General features: G+C 43.7%; 1 protein-coding gene across 1 annotated transcript; it reads left to right on the top strand.

Moving 5' to 3' along the window:
* The first annotated feature begins 1745 nt into the window (after window positions 1–1745).
* Window positions 1746–20645, top strand: LOC104229861 (uncharacterized). Its single transcript, XM_070163094.1, has 2 exons — window positions 1746–2272; window positions 20540–20645. Exons 1-2 carry the CDS (start codon window positions 1746–1748, stop codon window positions 20562–20564), a joined length of 552 nt encoding a protein of 183 aa, XP_070019195.1. The 3' UTR covers window positions 20565–20645.
* The last annotated feature ends 426 nt before the right edge of the window (window positions 20646–21071 follow it).

The following is a 21071-nucleotide window of genomic DNA, read 5'->3' as shown; positions in this document are numbered from 1 at the left end:
CCTCTCACTGTTTTATTGATCTCCACAAACTTCTTTTTGCATCCACACATATAATTTCTTGCTCCATTGTCCAAATACCACGAGCTGCAATCATCTCTGTCTTCTTCCTTGATTGATATCAACAACGTTGACTCATTTTCTTCTTTTTTGTCGTCAACAAGGTTAGCCTTTTCTTCAACATTGCTTCGACATTCCCAAGAGTAATGGCCAAATTTATGACAATTATAACATTCAATTTTTGATTTGTCATACCTTTGTCCATTATTTTCTTGGTAGTATCCACGTCCTCTTCCCTCTCTTTGTCCACAACCACGACCTCTGAATGTTTGGGTGATTTTAACTTCATTGTTGAAGTTGTTACCATTACTTCTTCCTCTTCCATGACCTCCTCGACCTCGGCCTCTTCTTCGTCCTCGTTCGTTTCCTCGATAGCTTGTTTCACCTCCATAATCCTTGAAGGATACCTGAGTTTTAAGAAGTTGCTCCAATGGCACTTCTTGTCTCCTTTTGATCTTTTCTTCGTGGACCTATAAAGAACCTTCCAATTGCTCCACCATCATAGAGTCTAAATCTTTAGATTCCTCAATAGCACACACCACAAAATCAAATTTAGGTGTTAAAGTGCGAAGGATCTTTTCTACCACACAGACATCTTCTATGTCCTCCCCGTATCTTCTTAGTTGATTTACAACAGCCTTCACTTTTGAAAAATAATCCGAGATGCATTCGGATTCTTTCATTTTTAAAACTTCAAAATCAGCCCTTAGAGTTTGAAATTTTACCTTTTTCACCTTGTCAACTCCTTGAAGAGAATTTTGTAAAATCTCCCAAGCTTCATTTGAGGTGGTAGCATCTGCCACCTTCTCAAACATGGCATCATCCAAACATTGGTGGATGAGCGTGAGGGCTTGTTGATCCTTCTTCCTTGTCTTTGCCAAGACCTCTTTTTCATTTTGGGGCAGAGCTTCCTCATTATCGGGTTTTGCATACCCTATGTCTACGATTTCCCATACATCCTGAGAGCCAAGGATGACTTTCATACGTAGACATCATTTCTCATAATTATCTTTTGTCAGACGGGGGTACTGAAAAGATAGCGGACCATTATTTGCCATGGCTCTGATACCACGTTGTTGGGATAAAAAATAATCTCGCTCAGGAATAATATCCACAACAAATAATAATAACACAAGAGAATAACAATGACACCAAATATTTTAGCGGGATAAAATACAATATCCGAGTGGAGCAATATTACCACTATAATATTACAACTCAGTAGTGTCAAGAGACTACTACAACTTAGAAAGAAATAACACTCTTCATTTAAAACACATCACTACAATATTACTACAACTCACTAGTTATCTCACAGACCACAATCTGTGGATTACTCTCATTGATTTATGCTTCTCTCGTTTTTTGGTGTGATTCAAATGAAGAAACGAGGCTGCTATTTATAGGAAAAGTTTCCTTGTTTTCAGTAAATCATGACATGCTTTGAAAGTTTGTTTTCAGTCAATCATGGCATGCTTTGACAACTTGCGGATTTGCAAATTGCATCAGAAATGTAGGCGCCTACCTTTGCATTTCTCTTATCCAATCACTTTTCTTTTCTCTTTTTCATTTGTTATTTTTATTTAGAGACCCTACATAAAGACCCTTCATTAGAGTTATCCTGTTTGTGTTTTTGCACCCTCTGCATGATAAGATATTAAATATCTTTTCTAATACAGGCTCTCAAGATGGTGCTGGAAAAGGAGAATTGGCTGATATTGCCATCGGTGACGACAGAAGTTGTAAGCTTTGCTGGGCTAGTTGGTGATGGAGCAGCTTTGATAGTTTCATCTGAAACCTCTCCCGATGCTCGACTGCCACGTAAATCTGTACATCTTATACAAACTGACTCGAAGAGGAATGGATTTTCAAGTTGGCTTAAGGGTGGAAACCCGTTTCTGCCAAAACTAAATGGTAGTTCGAAGGAATACTTGGACTCTTGTTTGCTTAATGGATCTGCAACGCAAGAAAGTGGAAACTCCAATGAAGATTCTTTTGATAAGAGTTCTTCTTTGACAAACAGTGACGTAAATCATGTCAAGGGGAATGCTTCTTTATCTGAAGATGAAAATGAAGATCTTCATGCTGATTTTATTGACGAAGATAGCCAATTACCTAGCCGGATTGCTAAACCTGGTCATTCAAGAAATCGCTTTTCACATTGGAACAATGAACAAATAAAAGCACAAACAGGATCATCACTTAGCCTCCTGAGGTAAATACTGGTCATACTTGGATATGCTGATGATCATGGTAATGAATTCTGTCAAGCCGAACATAAATACAACACAGGTTATTCGATAAATATGCGAGGTTGATTCAGAAGTTAGAGATTGTTAATGTTGAGGTTTTTAAGGTAATTTTATTGCCTTTAGATGACATTGATCTCCTATAAATATTCGTTCTGCCTGGTGATTTTCTTTTGTATTCTTTTTTCTTTCTTCTTCTTGAATATAATTTCCTCAACAGGGGTTTTGCTAATTGTTTGGATCTTCTTTCACTTTGTCTTTGCAAATTATTGCAAAGTACTCATCCTAGTGGAAAGGTTGTGACTGACACTCTTTTCGTGTAAGATATTAAATATTTTGCCTGCCTTTTGTCCTTTATAAAGCCCTGTTGCTCTTATGGTCCCCAGATAGGTATAAGACTGCATTATCACGAATAACACATGATTGTGACCAATGGATGAAACCCAACCTCAAATCATTTTCCTCCTCTCCTTCCTCCAGAAGGGGAGCCTTGGTGTAACCGGTAAAGTTGCTGCCATCATAGGTTCAAGCCGTGGAAACAACCTCTTGTAGAAATGCAGGTAAGCTGCATACAATAGACCCTTGTGGTCCGGCCCTTCCCCGGATCCCACGCATAGCGGGAGCTTTAGTGCACCGGTCTACCCTTTTGCCTCCCTCCAGCTCAAGCACATCATTTTCTCACATGGATGTCACTCCTATCAGCCTGCCAAGTTACTTAACTGGTGCATCCTTAGGACCGAAGATGCTTCTGTTCAAAAGTTATGGTTTATGGGATGTTTTTTTCCAGAATGTCTGGTCCACTTCTTAGATAATTGAACTGGTACTGGTATTGCTACTTGCTTGGTCTATTGAGATGTTGCTTGCTCTCTGATCTTTCTCCTCAATTCTTGCTAGACAAGTGGGTTGGGATGTTCTTGGAGAATACAAAAAAATGAGCTTATAATTTCATCTCCACCTTATAGCCCCATGATAAAGTTGGGTCCAATATTTGGCGTGTCTTGATTGTGAGGTCCACACCTCACCAACCAAAAGAAGAAGATTGAAAAAATTGAACAAAATAGGCTGCTTGAATACATATGGGCGGCTGAAGATTTCAATTTGCAATTTGCAATGCAATAAGTCAAATTTGTGTTGCTAAGTGGTTGACAAATTTGCCTATAAATAAAGATGATTCCCTCTCAGTTAAGACACACCAAAATAAGAGAGAAACAATAGAATTTAGAGAGAATAATCCACAGATTGTTGTCTGTGAGATAACTAGTGAGTGGTAGTAATATTGTAGTGATGTGTTTTATATAAAGAGTGTTATTTCTTTCAAAGTTGTAGTAGTCTCTTAACACTACTGAGTTGTAATATTATAGTGGTAATATTGCTACACTCGGATATTGTATTTTATCCCGCTAAAATATTTGGTGTCATTATTACTCTCTTGTGTTATTATTATTTGTTGTGGATATTATTCCTGGGCGGGATTATTCATTTTATCCCAACAACGTGGTATCAGATCCGTGACAAATAATGGTCCGCTATCTTTTCAGTACTCCCGTCTCACAAAAGATAATTATGAGAAATGGTGTCTACGTATGAAAGCCATTCTTGGCTCCCATGATGTGTGGGAAATGTAGACAGAGGGTATGCAAAACCCGATAATGAGGAAGCTCTGCCTCAAAATGAAAAAGAGGACTTTGTAAAGACAAGGAAAAAGGATCAACAAGCCCTCACGCTCATCCACCAATGTTTGGATGATACCATGTTTGAGAAGGTGGCAGATGCTACCACCTCAAAGGAAGCTTGAGAGATTTTACAAAATTCTCTTCAAGGAGTTGACAAGGTGAAAAAGGTAAAACTTCAAACTCTAAGGGCTGATTTTGAAATTTTAAAAATGAAAGAATCCGAATGCATCTCGGATTATTTTCCAAAAGTGAAGGCTGTTGTAAATCAACCTAGAACAGAATGTATTCCCGCATTATACTGGTGGGTGACCTAGAACAGAAAGTATTCCCGCATTATACTAGTGGGCGACCTAGAACAGAAAGTATTCCCGCATTATACTGGTGGACGACCTAGAACAGAATGTATTCCCGCATTATACTGGTGGGCGACCTAGAACAGAAAGTATTCCCGCATTATACTGGTGGGCGACCTAGAACAGAAAGTATTCCCGCATTATACTGGTGGGCGACCTAGAACAGAAAGTATTCCCGCATTATACTGGTGGGCGACCTAGAACAGAAAGTATTCCCGCATTATACTGGTGGGCGACCTAGAACAGAAAGTATTCCCGCATTATACTGGTGGGCGACCTAGAACAGAAAGTATTCCCGCATTATACTGGTGGGCGACCTAGAACAGAAAGTATTCCCGCATTATACTGGTGGGCGACCTAGAACAGAAAGTATTCCCGCATTATACTGGTGGGCGACCTAGAACAGAAAGTATTCCCGCATTATACTGGTGGGCGACCTAGAACAGAATGTATTCCCGCATTATACTGGTGGGCGACCTAGAATAGAAATGTAAAGACATAAAGTATTCCCGCATTATACTGGTGGGCGACCTAGAACAGAAAGTATTCCCGCATTATACTAGTGGGCGACCTAGAACAGAAAGTATTCCCGCATTATACTGGTGGACGACCTAGAATTGAATGTATTCCCACATTATAATGGTGGGCGACCTAGAACAGAGAGTATTCCCACATTATACTGGTGGGCGACCTAGAACAAAATGTATTCCCGCATTATACTGGTGGGCGACCTAGAACAGAAAGTATTCCCGCATTATACTGGTGGGCGACCTAGAACAGAAAGTATTCCCGCATTATACTGGTGGGCGACCTAGAACAGAAAGTATTCCCGCATTATACTGGTGGGCGACCTAGAACAGAAAGTATTCCCGCATTATACTGGTGGGCGACCTAGAACAGAAAGTATTCCCGCATTATACTGGTGGGCGACCTAGAACAGAAATGTATTCCCGCATTATACTGGTGGGCGACCTAGAACAGAAAGTATTCCCGCATTATACTGGTGGGCGACCTAGAACAGAAAGTATTCCCGCATTATACTGGTGGGCGACCTAGAACAGAAAGTATTCCCGCATTATACTGGTGGGCGACCTAGAACAGAAAGTATTCCCGCATTATACTGGTGGGCGACCTAGAACAGAAAGTATTCCCGCATTATACTGGTGGGCGACCTAGAACAGAGAGTATTCCCGCATTATACTGGTGGGCGACCTAGAACAAAATGTATTCCCGCATTATACTGGTGGGCGACCTAGAACAGAAAGTATTCCCGCATTATACTGGTGGGCGACCTAGAACAGAAAGTATTCCCGCATTATACTGGTGGGCGACCTAGAACAGAAAGTATTCCCGCATTATACTGGTGGGCGACCTAGAACAGAAAGTATTCCCGCATTATACTGGTGGGCGACCTAGAACAGAAAGTATTCCCGCATTATACTGGTGGGCGACCTAGAACAGAATGTATTCCCGCATTATACTGGTGGGCGACCTAGAACAGAACGTATTCCCGCATTATACTGGTGGGCGACTTAGAACAGAATGTATTCCCGCATTATACTGGTGGGCGACCTAGAACAGAGAGTATTCCCGCATTATACTGGTGGGCGACCTAGAACAGAAAGTATTCCCGCATTATACTGGTGGACGACCTAGAACAGAATGTATGCCCGCATTATACTGGTGGGCGACCTAGAACAGAATGTATTCCCGCATTATACTGGTGGGCGACCTAGAACAGAAAATATTCCCGCATTATACTGGTGGGCAACCTAGAACAGAAATGTAAAGACAGAAAGTATTCCCGCATTATACTGGTGGGAGACCTAGAACAGAAATGTAAAGATAGAAAGTATTCCCGCATTATACTGGTGGGCGACCTAGAACAGAAATGTAAAGACAAAAAGTATTCCCGCATTATACTGGTGGGCGACCTAGAACAGAAAGTATTCCCGCATTATACTGGTGGGCGACCTAGAACATGAATGTATTGACAGAAATGTATTTGAATTTGTTTCCTCGTTCCTCCGAGAAATTTTTTGACAACGACAGAAAATTTTCTACCCCGGTTTTGGTGACCTTTCTGGCATCGCGTCCTTTTGCCATCATCAACCTTTATTTTCCTGCAGCAGACAAAAGGACTTTGTTAGTTTTAATCCTAGTGTTAATTTTCCGGTTTTCTTTTCTTGCTCTGTGCCCCCACCACTGGTTGGGGGACAAAGTTGCTTGCTGGGGGTGACCTGTTTGATGGGGATGGTTTTCCATTTATCCCCCTTTTCTGCTTTTCTCTTTACAGAACAAACTGTGGGAGTCTGCTTCCATCCCGAAGCCACTCCCTTTGGGAGTTTACTTCCTCCCAGATCTGCAAGGCATAGAATTGCATCGCCTGGGGATAACCTTTAGGATTGTTAGGGTTATCTCGCATCGGATTAATTTCCCTTTTTTGTGGCGTTTGACCATTTCGGACTTGGGTCCGTGATTTATCGACATTCTGCGGGGAAACCTTCTCAGAATTTGGTCCACAAGTCCTTCACCCGTCTTTTTCCGCTCTCTTTACGTCACCCTTAACTTTCTGCACAATTCGTCCTTTGGTTTTGCAACCGACGCCTTTTGTCTTATTGCCTCGGCCTTTGGCCTATCCCCTTCGTATTTTGCTTTTGTACTCCCTCGGCCTCTGGTAGTAAACTTTGAAAAACCCTTTTCAAAACGAATTTTTAGAAAGAAAAAATGAAAAAGATAGAAAAGGAGAAAAATCTTTCTGAACCAATACTTGGTGGAAAAAAGGAAAAGAGAAGAACTTATCTGGATGACATGACTGGTCCTTACGATCATGACGTGCACCCTAGATTCCCGACCCAGTCTATTTGTATCAATCATCCTGCCTGATGGTCTTACTTGCTGGGGATAAATGGGTGTCCATTTCTTTGCGAACGTGGACCCTCCTGTCAATCTGTCTTGTCGCCTCATAGTGCCCTTCGGGGGTTTTTCACTAATGAGGCTCTCTCTTTTCTCTCGGCTCCCGACGCCTTATGGTGCCTGTGAAGGTTTTCACCGATAAGACTCTCTCGTTTTATATTTCTCATCTTGCGTCGCCTTATGGTGCCTGCGAAGGTTTTCACCGATAAGACTCTCTCATTTTATTTCTTCACCAGGGAATTGGAGTGCTGTCGATATGACCCTCTCTTCTGGAGATTCCTTTTGACTATCAATTCATTTCCAGTTTTATGATCCTCTTCTTTGCTGGGGATCAGTGTATTATTCTTGGCTTTATTTGCCTGACTTGGCACCTCTTGGAGGTTTATCGGGAGGTATTTTTTGGACATCGATGTTGGTTTTGGTGTGGGGTAAAAAGAAAGGCTGTCAAGAATCTGAAATAACTTTGACGGGTGAGCCACTACAACTCTTGGAATCAAACCTTTGTTGAAACTTTAAGACATATCCTCTGCCCCAGTTTTCTCGCTTGGGGGATTTTTATTTTTACACTATGTTGAGCTATGTGCGTTACGCACACTGTGCCTGCTATGCACACTATGTACACTGTGCACACTATGACCGAGCCGTGAGGCGCCTACGTATCCTCTTTGAGGAATCAGGTCAAACGTAGTTCCCAACAGTTTTGTTTGTTTTTTTTTTCTTGTGATTTTTATCTTCTCTCTTTTTTTCATTTTCTTTTAAATTCTTCTTCTTTTCTTTCTCTCTTTTTTTCATATCTTTTCCATTAGTGATTCCAAAAGAGGGGTATGAAAGAATAACTTAAGGCTCAAAAGGGGGAAACAAGGGTAAAAGTGTTTGGATAGAAGAAAGAATTGCCTCCGTCATTTCATTATCCAATAAGTAACAAATACAAACAAACGAACCAATAACTACCATAATCAAAGAAATTACGCATAATATCTTTTGACTGCATCAGAATTGATAGCCATGTCGACACATCTTCCCTCGATATCCGTTAAACACAAAGCACCGTTGGACAACACTCTGGTCACGATATAAGGCCCTTGCCAATTTGGGGCGAACTTGCCTTTTGCTTCGACTTGATGCGGGAGGATCTGCTTCAATACCTGCTGCCCTACTTCAAACTTCCTGGGGCGTACCTTCTTATTGTATGCCTTTGCCATTCTCTTCTGATACAGCTGACCATGGCACACTGCTGTCAATCTTTTCTCGTCTATCAAGCTCAACTGTTCCAGTCGAGCTTTGACCCATTCATCATCATCAATCTCGGCTTGAGCGACAATCCGGAGGGACGGAATTTCGACCTCTGCTGGTATTACAGCCTCAGTTCCGTACACCAACAAATAAGGAGTTGCACCTATGGAGGTCCTGACGGTAGTGCGATAACCCAACAAAGCAAAGGGTAATCTTTCGTGCCATTGTCTAGATCCTTCTACCATCTTCCGCAGTATCTTCTTGATGTTCTTATTGGCTGCTTCGACCGCTCCATTTGCCTTGGGGCGATATGGGGTGGAATTACGGTGTGTAATCTTGAATTGCTGGCATACCTCTCTCATCAGGCTGCTGTTAAGATTTGCACCATTGTCTGTGATGATCACTTTTGGGATCCCAAATCTGCAGATGATATGGGAGTGAACAAAATCTACCACTGACTTTTTAGTTACCGACTTGAAGGTTTTAGCCTCGACCCATTTGGTGAAGTAGTCAATGGTCACCAGAATGAACCTATGGCCATTGGATGCTGCCGGCTCGATAGGCCCAATGACATCCATGCCCCATGCAACAAACGGCTAGGGTGCTGACATCGTATGTAACTATGTTGGCGGAGAATGAATCAGATCTCCATGTATCTGACACTGATGGCATTTCCTCACGAAAGTGATACAGTCATGCTCCATGGTGAGCCAATAATACCCTGCTCGAAGGATTTTCCTTGCTAGTACATATCCGCTCATATGCAGCCCACAAACTCCAGCATGTACCTCTGCCATAACCGTCGTGGCCTAACCGACATCTATACATCTCAACAATCCTAAGTCCGGGGTTCTTCTGTACAAAACTCCTCTGCTGAGGAAGAAACCATTCGACAAACGCCGAAGGGCTCTTTTTTGGTCTCCAGTGGCCTGTTCCGGATATATCCCCATTTTGAGGTACTCTTTGATATCATGAAACCAGGGCTCGCCATCTGCTTCCTCTTCCACTGCGTTGCAATAAGCGTGCTGATCACGAACCTGGATGTGCAGAGGGTCAACATACATTTTGTCAGGGTGGTGCAACATTGATGCTAAGGTGGCTAATGCATCCGCAACCTCGTTATGAACTCTCGGGATATGTTTGAATTTCACCGATCAAAATTGCTTGCTCAGATCGTGCAAGCATTGTCGATATGGTATGAGTTTCAAATCCCGTGTTTCCCATTCACCCTGAATCTGATGTACCAAGAGGTCCGAGTCTCCCAAGACCAAAACGTCTTGGACATCCATGTCCGCAGCTAATCGCAGCCCCAAAATGCAAGCTTCATACTCGGTCATATTATTGGTGCAATAGAAGCGTAGTTGAGCTGTAACAGGATAGTGGCGTCCTGTTTCAGAAATGAGTACTGCTCCTATTCCAACCCCTTTCGCGTTCGCGGCTCCATCGAAGAAAAGCTTCCAACCCAGTTCCTCGGGTAACTCCAGCTCACTTGTATGCATCACTTCTTCGTCGGGAAAATACGTTCTCAAAGGCTCGTATTTTTCATCAACGGGATTCTCTTCCAAGTGGTCGGCCAGCGCTTGGGCTTTCATGGCTGTCCTCGTCACATAGACGATATCAAACTCTGTGAGCAGAATTTGCCATTATGCCAACCTCCCTGTGGGCATAGGTTTCTGAAAGATATACTTCAATGGGTCCAAACGGGATATGAGATAAGTAGTATACGAGGACAAGTAGTGCTTCAACTTCTGAGCTACCCAAGTTAGGGCGCAACATGTTTTCTCGAGTTGAGTGTACTTGACCTCATATACTGTGAATTTCTTGCTAAGATAATAAATGGCCTGCTCCTTCCTTCCTGTGTCATCATGTTGCCCCAGTACACAACCAAATGAATTTTCCAGGACCGTCAGATAAAGAATTAAGGGTTTCCCTGGCTTAGGCGGAACCAACACGGGTGGATTAGACAGATACCCTTTGATTTGGTCGAAAGCCTCTTGACACTCTGCCGTCCAACTTACCGCAGCATCCTTTTTCAACAGCCGAAATATGGGCTTACAAGTCGCTGTGAGTTGAGCGATGAACCTGCTGATGTAATTGAGTCTACCCAACAGACTCATTACCTCTGTTTTGTTCTTTGGCGGTGGCAAATCTTGGATGGATTCGATCTTGGATGGGTCTAACTCAATACCCCGTCGACTGACGATGAATCCTAACAGCTTTCCTGATGGAACCCCAAATGCGCATTTGGCCGGGTTGAGCTTGATATCATACCTTCGGAGTCTTTGGAAAAATCTCCTTAGGTCTGCTACATGGTCTTCCTGACGCCAAGACTTTATGATCACATCATCTACGTACACCTCGATTTCTTTGTGTATCATGTCGTGAAACACAGTAGTCATTGCTCGCATGTACGTTGCCTCGACATTCTTCAATCCAAACGGCATTACCCGATAGCAGTAAGTTCCCCAGGGCGTAATAAAAGCTGTCTTTTCCGCATCTTCCTCGTCCATTAGGATCTGATGATAACCCGCATAACAATCCACAAAGGATCCGATCTCGCGCCCAGCGCAATTATCGATCAGGATATGGATGTTGGGCAATGGAAAATTTGTCCTTGGGACTTGCTTTGTTGAGGTTGCGGTAGTCGACGCACACCCTGATTTTCCCATCCTTCTTTGGAACTGGTACCACATTGGCCAACCACTCGGGATATCGAGTGACCCGAATGACCTTCGCCTGCAGCTGCTTAATCACCTCTTCTTTGATCTTTACACTTATTTCTGTTTTAAATTTCCTTAGCTTTTGCTTGACCGGAGGGTATGCCGGGTCAGTGGGCAATTTGTGAACCACTAAATTGGTGCTTAATCCCGACATCTCATCATATGACCATGCAAAAACGTCTTTGAATTCCACGAGGGTTTTGATCAATTCTTCCCTAACATTCGGCTCAATGTGGATGCTGATTTTGGTTTCTCGGACGTTATCAGCGTCTCCGAGATTCACAGCCTCAGTGTCATTTAGGTTAGGCTTGGGTTTCTCTTCAAATTGGCACAGTTCTCGGTTTATCTCTTCGAAGGCCTTATCTTCGTCATACTCAGATTCATCATCACAAACGACCTCTTGTATCATTAAGTCGGACTCAGATTGATTTATTAGACTAGGTCGAAGATCCGCTGTGCATGCCATGTCATTAGAACCAGTAAAAAGAGGACTGTTCAGAAAGAAAAAGAACAAAACAAAATTAAAATGAGACAAAAGAAGAGAACTTTATTAAACTTGCGGGATAAAAGGGTTCACACTTTTACAAACAAAAGTAAAATTTGGATTACACCCTGGAATAATCCGAACAAGAAAAAGCATAAATCAAAGCCTACTACCAAGGCTCCCCCCGGACAGGAAGAGGAGTAACCGTCCAATTGTTGGTTTTGGCCTCAGGCCCCACAAACTGTATCTCTGCTCTGCTGGAACCTTCTCCAGCTTCTACCATACTGACATCAGCGAATAGCCTCTCGAAACTCTGATTTAGGTCCCCGTACATCCCGATCAATGGTCCGAGAATCTTTGGGACCGGTGACCCCTTGGCACTTGCTCTGACAAAAGATCTCGAGAGACGTGGTACGGGTTTGGGAAGATACCAGACTTTCTTCTTCATTTTTCGTGCTTACTTTACATCTGCTGCGGTTGGTTTGAACCCCAACCCGAAAGTTTCCAAATTTTTAGGCAGGGAGACAGGTTGGACAATCCCTTGAAGCTCAGCTCCCAGGACTTTTCCCGGCACAAATCCATTACCCAGTATTTCCGAGGCCATCATGACTATTGCGGCAGCTACCCTAGGGTGCGGGATGATTTCTCCTTCAGAAATTTTGTTTGCCGACACTGTATCGAAACTCTGGTAGACCCAAGGACCTTTGTCATCATCAGTCTCTATGAAGGGCACAATGGCGCCACCCATGGTGCACGCCGTGTCCTCGCCGTGTAGTACGACCTCCTGCCTATCCCACTCGAACTTGACCATCTGATGTAGGGTGGAGGGCACTGCTTTGGCTGCATGAATCCACGGTCGTCCTAACAGAAGGTTATAAGATACTGTGGCGTCTAACACCTGGAACTCCATGGTAAACAGGACTGGACCGATGGTCAATTAAAGTACAATATCCCCCACAGTGGCTGTTCCATTTTCGTCAAATCCTCGGACGCAGATGCTATTCTTGTGGATTCTTCCGTGGTCGATCTTTAACTGGTTCAGGGTGGATAATGGACAAATGTTGGCACTTGAACCGTTATCCACCAATACCCGAGTAACTACCGAGTTTTCACATTTGACAGTTAGGTAGAGAGCTTTATTATACTCCGTACCTTCCACCGGCAGATTATCATCTGAGAATGTTACCCTGTTCACCTCGAAAATCTTGTTGGCAATGGTTTCCAGGTGGTTTACAGAAATCTCGTTGGGCACATGAGCTTCGTTCAATATCTTCATTAGGGCCCGACGATGTTCCTCAGAATGGATTAGTAATGATAGCAGCGAGATCTATGGCGGTGTTTTCCTCAGCTGTTCGACCACAGAGTAGTCCTGCACTTTCATCTTCCTCAAGAATTCCTCAGCCTCTTCTTCGGACACAGGCTTCTTGGTTGCAGCTGGGTTGGGTCTTCTCAGCTCCACCGGAGCAAAACACCGTCCTGATCGAGTCAGCCCTTGTGCTTCACAACTAACCTCCTCCACTTGTTTTCCTTTGTACATCACCACTGCCTTCTCGTATTTTCAAGGCACGGCCTTGCTATCAATCATAGGCAGCTGGACTACAGGCTTCATGGTGACCAGTTCCCTGTATACCCCTTTCAACACAACTGCAGGTGTGGGTGGAGTCCCTGATATTACCAACTTGTTTGGCTTGGGTTTGCTTGTTATGGCAGACGGGCTCTTTCCCAATATCACTACTGGCTTGACGCCTTCTCCCTGCGACTGTACCCCCGGTCTTCCACTGGTCGATCCCTCTTTCGGAGCGGCCTAGATCATCATTACTGTCTGTGAGGGCTTCCTCAACTCTCCTCCCTCATACACCAACTCGATCATGTGAGCCCCGTGGTGTGCTGGCAATGGGTTCTGGTTGATGTTAGGCGCCTCCGGTGTCTGGACCTCAATCTTATTGGCATCAATAAGATCCTGTATGGCATGCCTCAACTTCCAACACTTTTCAGTATCATGTCCCAGCATCCCTGAGTAGTACTCGCAGCTTATTGATCGGTCCAAATTTTGGGGTGGGGGATTTGGTTCTCGAGTCTCGACAGGACTAACCAAACCCAATTGCCTCAATTTGTGGAACAAAGCGGTGTAGGTTTCTCCCAACTCTGTGAAAGTTCTATGTTTCCGCAGCCTGTCATTCCTAGCAGCTGGATTTCCTCGAAAGCCTGCCCCTGGAGGGTTTCTATATGCCCTTGGTGGAGGATAGGTGTTTTGTGGCGGTGCATATGTGTCCTGGGGAGCTGGCGCGCGCCATTGCGGGCGAACCGGAGGCTGAGTGTATGTCTGGGCCTAGTGTACGGAGCAATGTGGTTCTCGAGGCGGATAGCAGTGCTGTGGTGGGTTGTATGGGTAGTTTGGCCTGTGAGGTCTGGGTTGGTTGTAGTGGGGTTTGCCAGACCTGGACCAACTATTTGCATCAATCGTGGCAATTTCTTCTTTCTTCCTTCTTCCCAGCGCACCTCCCGTGCCGCCCTGAATAGCCTAGGTCGTGGCCTTGAGTGCCGAGTAATTCAGGATTTTGTCAGACCTCAGACCCTCCTCTATCATGACCCCTATCTTCACTACCTCGTTGAAGGATTTTCCAACCGTCGTCACCAAGTGACCAAAGTAGGTTGGATCCAATGTTTGCAAGAAGTAGTCCACTATCTCTCCCTATCTCATGGGAGGATCAACTCTGGCCGCTTGCTCTCTCCAGCGGAACCCGAACTCACGAAAACTTTCCCCGGGCTTCTTCCCGGTCCTCAGCAATGTGAGACGGTCAGGGACTATCTCGAGATTGTATTGAAAATGACCTGCGAAAGCCTGCGCTAGATCATCCCAGGTGTACCATCTGCTGGAATCCTGCCTGGTATACCATTCTAGTGACGATCCGCTCAGACTTTGGCCAAAATAAGCTATCAGCAGCTCATCTTTGCCGCCTGCCCCTCTCATTTTGCTATAGAATCCCCGCAAATGCGCCATGGGATCACCGTGCCCTTCATATAAATCAAACTTAGGCATCTTGAAGCCAGCCGGGAGCTAGACATCCGGGAAAGGGCATAAATCCTTGTAGGCCACGCTGACCTAGTTGCCCAATCCGTGCAGGCTCCTGAAGGACTGCTCCAGGCTTTTGAACTTCCTCAATACCTCATCTTGTTCTGGGACTTTAACCGGCTTTTCAATTTCTGCCGGTACCTCCAAGTGCGGATTGTAGGCATGTGGTTCGGGGGCATGGAATGTGGGCTCAGTGGGATAGTATTGCGTATCGTGAGCCTGAAATAATGGCTCGCTGGTCGTTCTTTGCAGGGTGGCTGATGTGGGTCCCACAAAAATGGGCACATTTGGTGTTGGAAGAGGTTGATGGGGTGGTGGAGCTTGGGAATCATGGGGGCTTCTCTCCTGATGATAACGGTGATTTGGGTGGCTCGTTGAAGGGCCGGAGTTGGGGTATTCCGGCAGGTGCCCCAGTGGCTCAGGGCTCTTTTGTGCTTTGGCTAGAGCTAGCTGCATTGCATTCATCTCTAGTCCCATCCTTTCTATCTTTTCCAACGCCTCTTTTAACAACTGGCTCATCGGCCTTTCTTCCTCGGTGCTATTCTCGGAGGTAGTCATGCTTGTTGTTACCGGTCCTTTGGATCTGGTTTGGTAAGGGTGTGTTGCCAGAATTCTTTAACAACTAACTGTCTGGATTCAGACAACAACAAACTTTGTTAGCGTTAGAGATTAACAGATTTGATAACAACACATTGAGGATGCAATGCTCCTAGGCAGTCAACCGTTTCTAACATGCTATGCTTCAAACAACATGCGTCATCCCGGCTTGCTCATTTGTCCTTTTTAAATCACTTTGGAAACCTTGTACTTTATTTTTTTATTTTTTTGTATTTTCTTTCTTTTAAAGCACCTTGAGGATAGGCGTTTTTTCTTTCTTTATTAAAGGCGGTCGAATCTTATGTGGATTGCCTACGTATCACGTCCCCGCGCGAATCAGACCGGGCGTAGTTCTGCCATAATGTAAAGAAACACAAAATTCTTTTGGAATCATTAAATTTATTCTCAAAATTTTGCTATTACAAATTACTTCAAACAAGGAACAACAATAGTACAGACTCCACAGTTCTTAACCTGATTTGACTAAAAGAAAAGAAAACAACATATGGGAAAGCAACAAAGCCAAATAAACAGGACTCGACCAAAGATTAATTTTCCAACTTAGGGGCCCGCGAGGCATCAATCGGCCTTTTCGCGGCCCTTGGTGTGAGGTCTCTCTGCAAGCTTTTCAACTCGTTCATAATCCGGTGGACGCAGTCCATGATGGAAACAAGGAGGGTCTTCTGAGGTATTTGCTCACATGCTAGGCATTTCATGTAGATGTAATGCCCAATTTCGTCGATCCTTCCTCGAATGTTGTCCCTTTCAACGAACAATTGCCTGATTCGTCGGTTCTTCAATCCCAGTGCCTGAGCATTGTCGGCGAGTCGATCCTGGAACAACTCCATTTGTCTTTCCATGCAGGCCATTGCATCGTAACAATGTCTTCTGTCGGCCTGGGCATCTCGTGCTTGTTTGATGATCCGATCATGAAGAGTGGAGTTCGTTTTCCTTAATATCCCGATGCTCATTTCATAATCCCTTTATGACCTGTTGCAGACGCTGCCTCCGGGCCATTGTACCTTTTGCCCATCTGACCTTCATCCTTGCTACGCAAGCTTCTGATTGTTCTAATTCTTCTTGGCTTTGGATGACCTGATTTCTCAAACTTGCTATCAATCTTTCGTCGGAGCGACGTTTCTGTCGGTCAATGTTACTTTTGCTGGCTTGGCGTAGGCGGGCCTTTAGTGTCTGGTTCTCTTGGGCTAGCTTGTTCTTTTCGCCCTACTCCGAGGCGACTTGCACGTTGTTCTTAAATATAAGCCTCTCAACTTGTTGCTTTAGCTTCCCGATTTCAGCCCGGTAGCCTTCTTCCCTTTTTAACCAGCCCCACTCTGCCTGTGAGGATTCCTCAAAGCCTTGGATGTGAGCTCTCTTGGTTGGTCTCTGATGTTCAATCTCTCTTCTATACCACGGGAGGTATTTCGGCGACACTTCGCCCTTGGCCCGATCTCGTACACAAGTATCTAACTTCAGGGTTTGACATTCATTCCAGATCCTCCGAACGAACACTTCAGGGAAGTGCCCAACAGGTCCGATTTCGATCACCTGGCTACTGAGATCTTCTTCCTTTGGGATTATTTGGTATCGTCCCAACTGTCTCAACACTCTGCATGGAGCGTAGGGTTGGATACTTTAGAGACCCATCAACAACAAATAAGATTCAGTGGCTGACATGTGTATGACCTCATCTAGGGGTAGCCACTCGAATGCCCACTCTATCTGGTTTGCTGAAACAGAGCGCAGTAGCGTGACCCATTCGGCGACCCCTTCTGGCAAGCTGATCCCATCGATCCTAGTGGGGAACTCTTCTATACAAGTCTTTTGTGACGACCCATATTTCAGAATTTGAGGGCGATGACATAGATGATCTATCATCCACATTTGCAGTAGTACATTGCATCCCTCAAAGAAGCTTCCTCCGGTCTTGCAGATAGTGAGTGCGCGGAAAATTTCCGCTATTATCAGTGGTGCCAGAGTGCTGTTTTCTTGTTTGAGCAAGGTGTTGACGACCCCAACGATTTGTATGTTAATTTTCCCATCCTTTCTAGGGAACACTAGAAAACCCAGAAAGGCTATCATGAAAGCAATACATCTATGCCTCTCCCATTTCAACCGGCTTTCCCCACTGCAAATATTACTCTTGGGATTGTTGAACCCTCCCAAATGACCGTACCTGTCGTACAGAAATTCCAAACTACAAAACCCTTTTGATAATTCTGGGTTATGTACCGTTCTGCGGATCTTTACGATGTCCAGGAATTTGTGTATAGTTACGGTCCTTGGTGCAATGAGATACTGTTCTTTCATAGGGACATTAGGACGTCCAACGTACCCTGCCAACTCTTCCAGCGTTGGGGTGAGCTCAAAATCTGAGAAGTGAAATACATTGTGTGCCGAGTCCCAAAACGAAATCAAAGCTCTGATTACGTCCCCTCACGGATCGATGTCCAGCAATCCAACCAAATTTCCCACGTATATTTTGACCGTATCTTGCCCTGATCCTCCCAAGTCGTTCCACCACATGCGTAAGCCCAGAGGAACTTTGTTTATAATGGCCTCAGATGAACTCTTACTTGTGCTCATTCTGCACATTTATTAAGGTGATTTTAGACAAGAAAGAAAAGATTTTTATTTTGACTCCAAACATTTTTTTTGAAAGAAATAATATATGTATATACATACATGGGGATATATATATATATATATATATATATATATATATATATATATATATATATATACCTATATATAATTATTGGTAAAACAAAATCGAGGAGTTGGACCCGATAAGGGTTGCCTACGTATCCCACATCCGGTGGGAATCAAATCGACGTAGTTCGGGTAAGAAATTTATCTAAATCACGGGTTTTCCTCAAAAATATTTGGACACTGCCTTTTAAGTGAGAAATTCATTTTTTATCATTTCTTTCATTTATTTTTTTCAAAATTCCCGTTACCATCCGCCGGTCAACATGCAGATTCGAAGCAAATTAATGCGATAACAGACAAAATGCCACATGATGGTCTTTTTTGTTCCGGGTTGCTATTCCTAGATGGGCCCAACCCCTGCGTTGAGCCCCCTAAGTCAAATGCAATGTGATGCAAATAAGCGCTTTCCTACTAGGGATCCGGCATGAAGTTATGTTTTACTAAGCTTCAAACTGGGCTTTGTTCTAGACCTGGCTTACACGAGCGGACAACTCGAGTTGAGGAGGGGGCTACGTACCGGGGACCCGCGGGGTCGTCCGGCTTTGTAACTTATCCGAGCCTCTTTCTACTTACGGTATGACACTAACAGAATAGGGAGTCTCGACCAGCGAGCTTCTCCCCGGAGGTAAGAAGAGAAGGGTTTCGGCACAGTTTATATACAGTTCAAATAATATCAAAGCGGTAAAAGCATCATTTAGCACATTAGGCATGTATCATGTAACAAAATCAGATAAAACCAAATATAACAATTCATCTGAGCTCGAATTTCTAACCCTGAACCAGTGGTTCTGGGTCATTAGATTCCCCAGCAGAGTCGCCAGAGCTGTCACACCTCCTTTTTACATACCCGAGAGGGTACAAGGGAGTTTTTCCAATTAAAGGACAATCGAAACGGGATTTGCTTATTTATTTCAGAGTCGCCACTTGGGAGATTTAGGGTGTCCTAAGTCACCAATTTTAATCCCGAATCGAGGAAAAGAATGACTCCATATTACAGTCTGCGTACCAGAAATCCGGATAAGGAATTCTGTTAACCCGGGAGAAGGTGTTAGGCATTCCCGAGTTCCGTGGTTCTAGCACGATCGCTCAACTGTTATATTCGGCTTGATTATCTGATTTTATACAAATATGAACTTATGTGCAAATTTTAACTTTTTACTGCTTTCATTATTATATTTTACGAGAATTGCAACGTCGTGAAAACATATCTCGAACCACGTTACATCAATGCACCCGTGGTTGTTTGACATATCTCGACTCGGTTGAGATTTGGATTTAGGTCACATAAATGTGCACCCGAGTTAAGGAAAATAAATTATTAAAGGCGTGCCTAAAGCAACTAGCGTATTGTTATTTTGGGGAGGGCCGTAAAATTCGCTAAATGGCCTGTCCCGAATTCTAAGTATTTTAACATATATACATTTAGAGGGCCCCGCAGCTTGTGCATTTTTTGTTCGTCGAGGCTCGTCTCATTCATTATTTAAAAAAGAATTAGCAACGTCATGGAAACGCGTCTCAAACCACGTCACAATCAATGTGCCCGTGATTGGAGACACATTTCGATTTTGTTGAGATTTGGATTTGGGTCACATAAATGTGCACCCGAGTTTAAGGAGATATCATTATCAAATACGTGCCTAAAAGGACTATCGTGTTATTATTCTGGGAAGGCCGTGAGATTTGCTAAACGGCCCGCCCTGGAAACTGAGTGCTTTGATATATACATTTAACGAGGGCCCTGCAACTTGTGCATTTTTATTTGTCGAGGCTCATCTCGTCTTTATTTTAAAAGGATATCCTATAGTAGCTACGTTTCTTGTCGCATTTGTCTCTACTAATCGAAAGCAACAATGACCCTACTTAATTACATGCTTGCAAGTTATTTATAGCGGGATTCCGAATGCTTTCACAAAATCAGAAACATGGCCACGCACGTGGGCAGCTGATCGAGTATATTGGGCCCAAACCCCGCTCATGCAGGATTGGCCAGGCCTGGGCCACTGTTTTTCGATGAAGGCCTGCTTAGTTTGTTTCGACTTGGGCTCGACCTTCGTGAGGTTGAGACCATAAACTTGTGTTCTTTGTTCTAAAGGTGTGGTTTGCCAGTTATAACGAGGCAATTTATCAAAAGGGAAGGAACTTAACTAGTAATGGATAGTTTTTATGCTTGGCATGCATTAAAGGACATGCTAATCACAAACATAGCTAATTTCTAAGATATAACCTACTATACTGTCAAATCTTTTATCTATCAGCCTACATACACAATAGGATATCAAGTTACCATACATTGACATTTACTATGTATGAGGGCTACCTCCAGTATCCAAGCAAAAAATGTAAACTATTATACATCACATGATATTCAATATACAAGCTATGTATGAAAGTAAACATCTTCAACTCTTCTCTTTTGTATTCATGCTCAACTTTCAAGTTGCATTGACAGTATTAGTCGTGTACCTGGTATAGAAAAGCAAAAGAAGAAGGAGAATGATCAGCCGAGCAGTATGCAACAAACACATCAACAGCAGCAAACAGAAGCACACTCAGTCCAACAGCAACAAAAATCCCAGCCACAGATCTTTATAACCCAGGTAAGAAAATCCAGTTGCAACCAATGATACCAAACAAATGCAGGCAAAGCAGTGAGAGGAACAGATGCAAGAAATGGTATCCTCTGGTTGCTATGATTCAAAACCAGCACAATCCTAACTCTATCTTACTCTGAAAATTAGACTGCCTTCCTAAGATTGAAAGACCAGCCCTTTTCTTTTTTTTTCTCTGAAGACTAAAAAATGTCCAGCCCTTTTTATGTTCGGAAACAGCTTATTTATAAGCTAATCCAGGTCAGTCAAGCTGCCCGGATCCCTGCAAGTTGTAGTCTGCCCATACCCCTTAACTCCCCATGCCTAAAGGCATCTTTCTTGAAGTAAACTTATCAGCCCCCCCCCCCCCATGCCTGTCTTATTACTCTAATCAAGAGTTATAGGTTTAAAGTATT

The sequence above is a fragment of the Nicotiana sylvestris genome, chromosome 11 (genome assembly GCF_000393655.2).
Source record: "Nicotiana sylvestris chromosome 11, ASM39365v2, whole genome shotgun sequence".
Taxonomy (NCBI): domain Eukaryota; kingdom Viridiplantae; phylum Streptophyta; class Magnoliopsida; order Solanales; family Solanaceae; genus Nicotiana; species Nicotiana sylvestris.
Note: the sequence above shows the minus strand (reverse complement) of the source record. Positions and strands in the feature narration are given on the sequence as shown.

What these genes read in the sequence shown, in the direction of transcription:
- LOC104229861 (XM_070163094.1), top strand. Translation starts at nt 1,746, where the DNA reads ATGGTGCTGGAAAAGGAGAATTGGCTGATATTGCCATCGGTGACGACA. An exon ending in TCATCACTTAGCCTCCTGAG is followed by an intron (nt 2,273 to 20,539) that starts GTAAATACTGGT and finishes TACCTGGTATAG; the next exon opens with AAAAGCAAAAGAAGAAGGAG.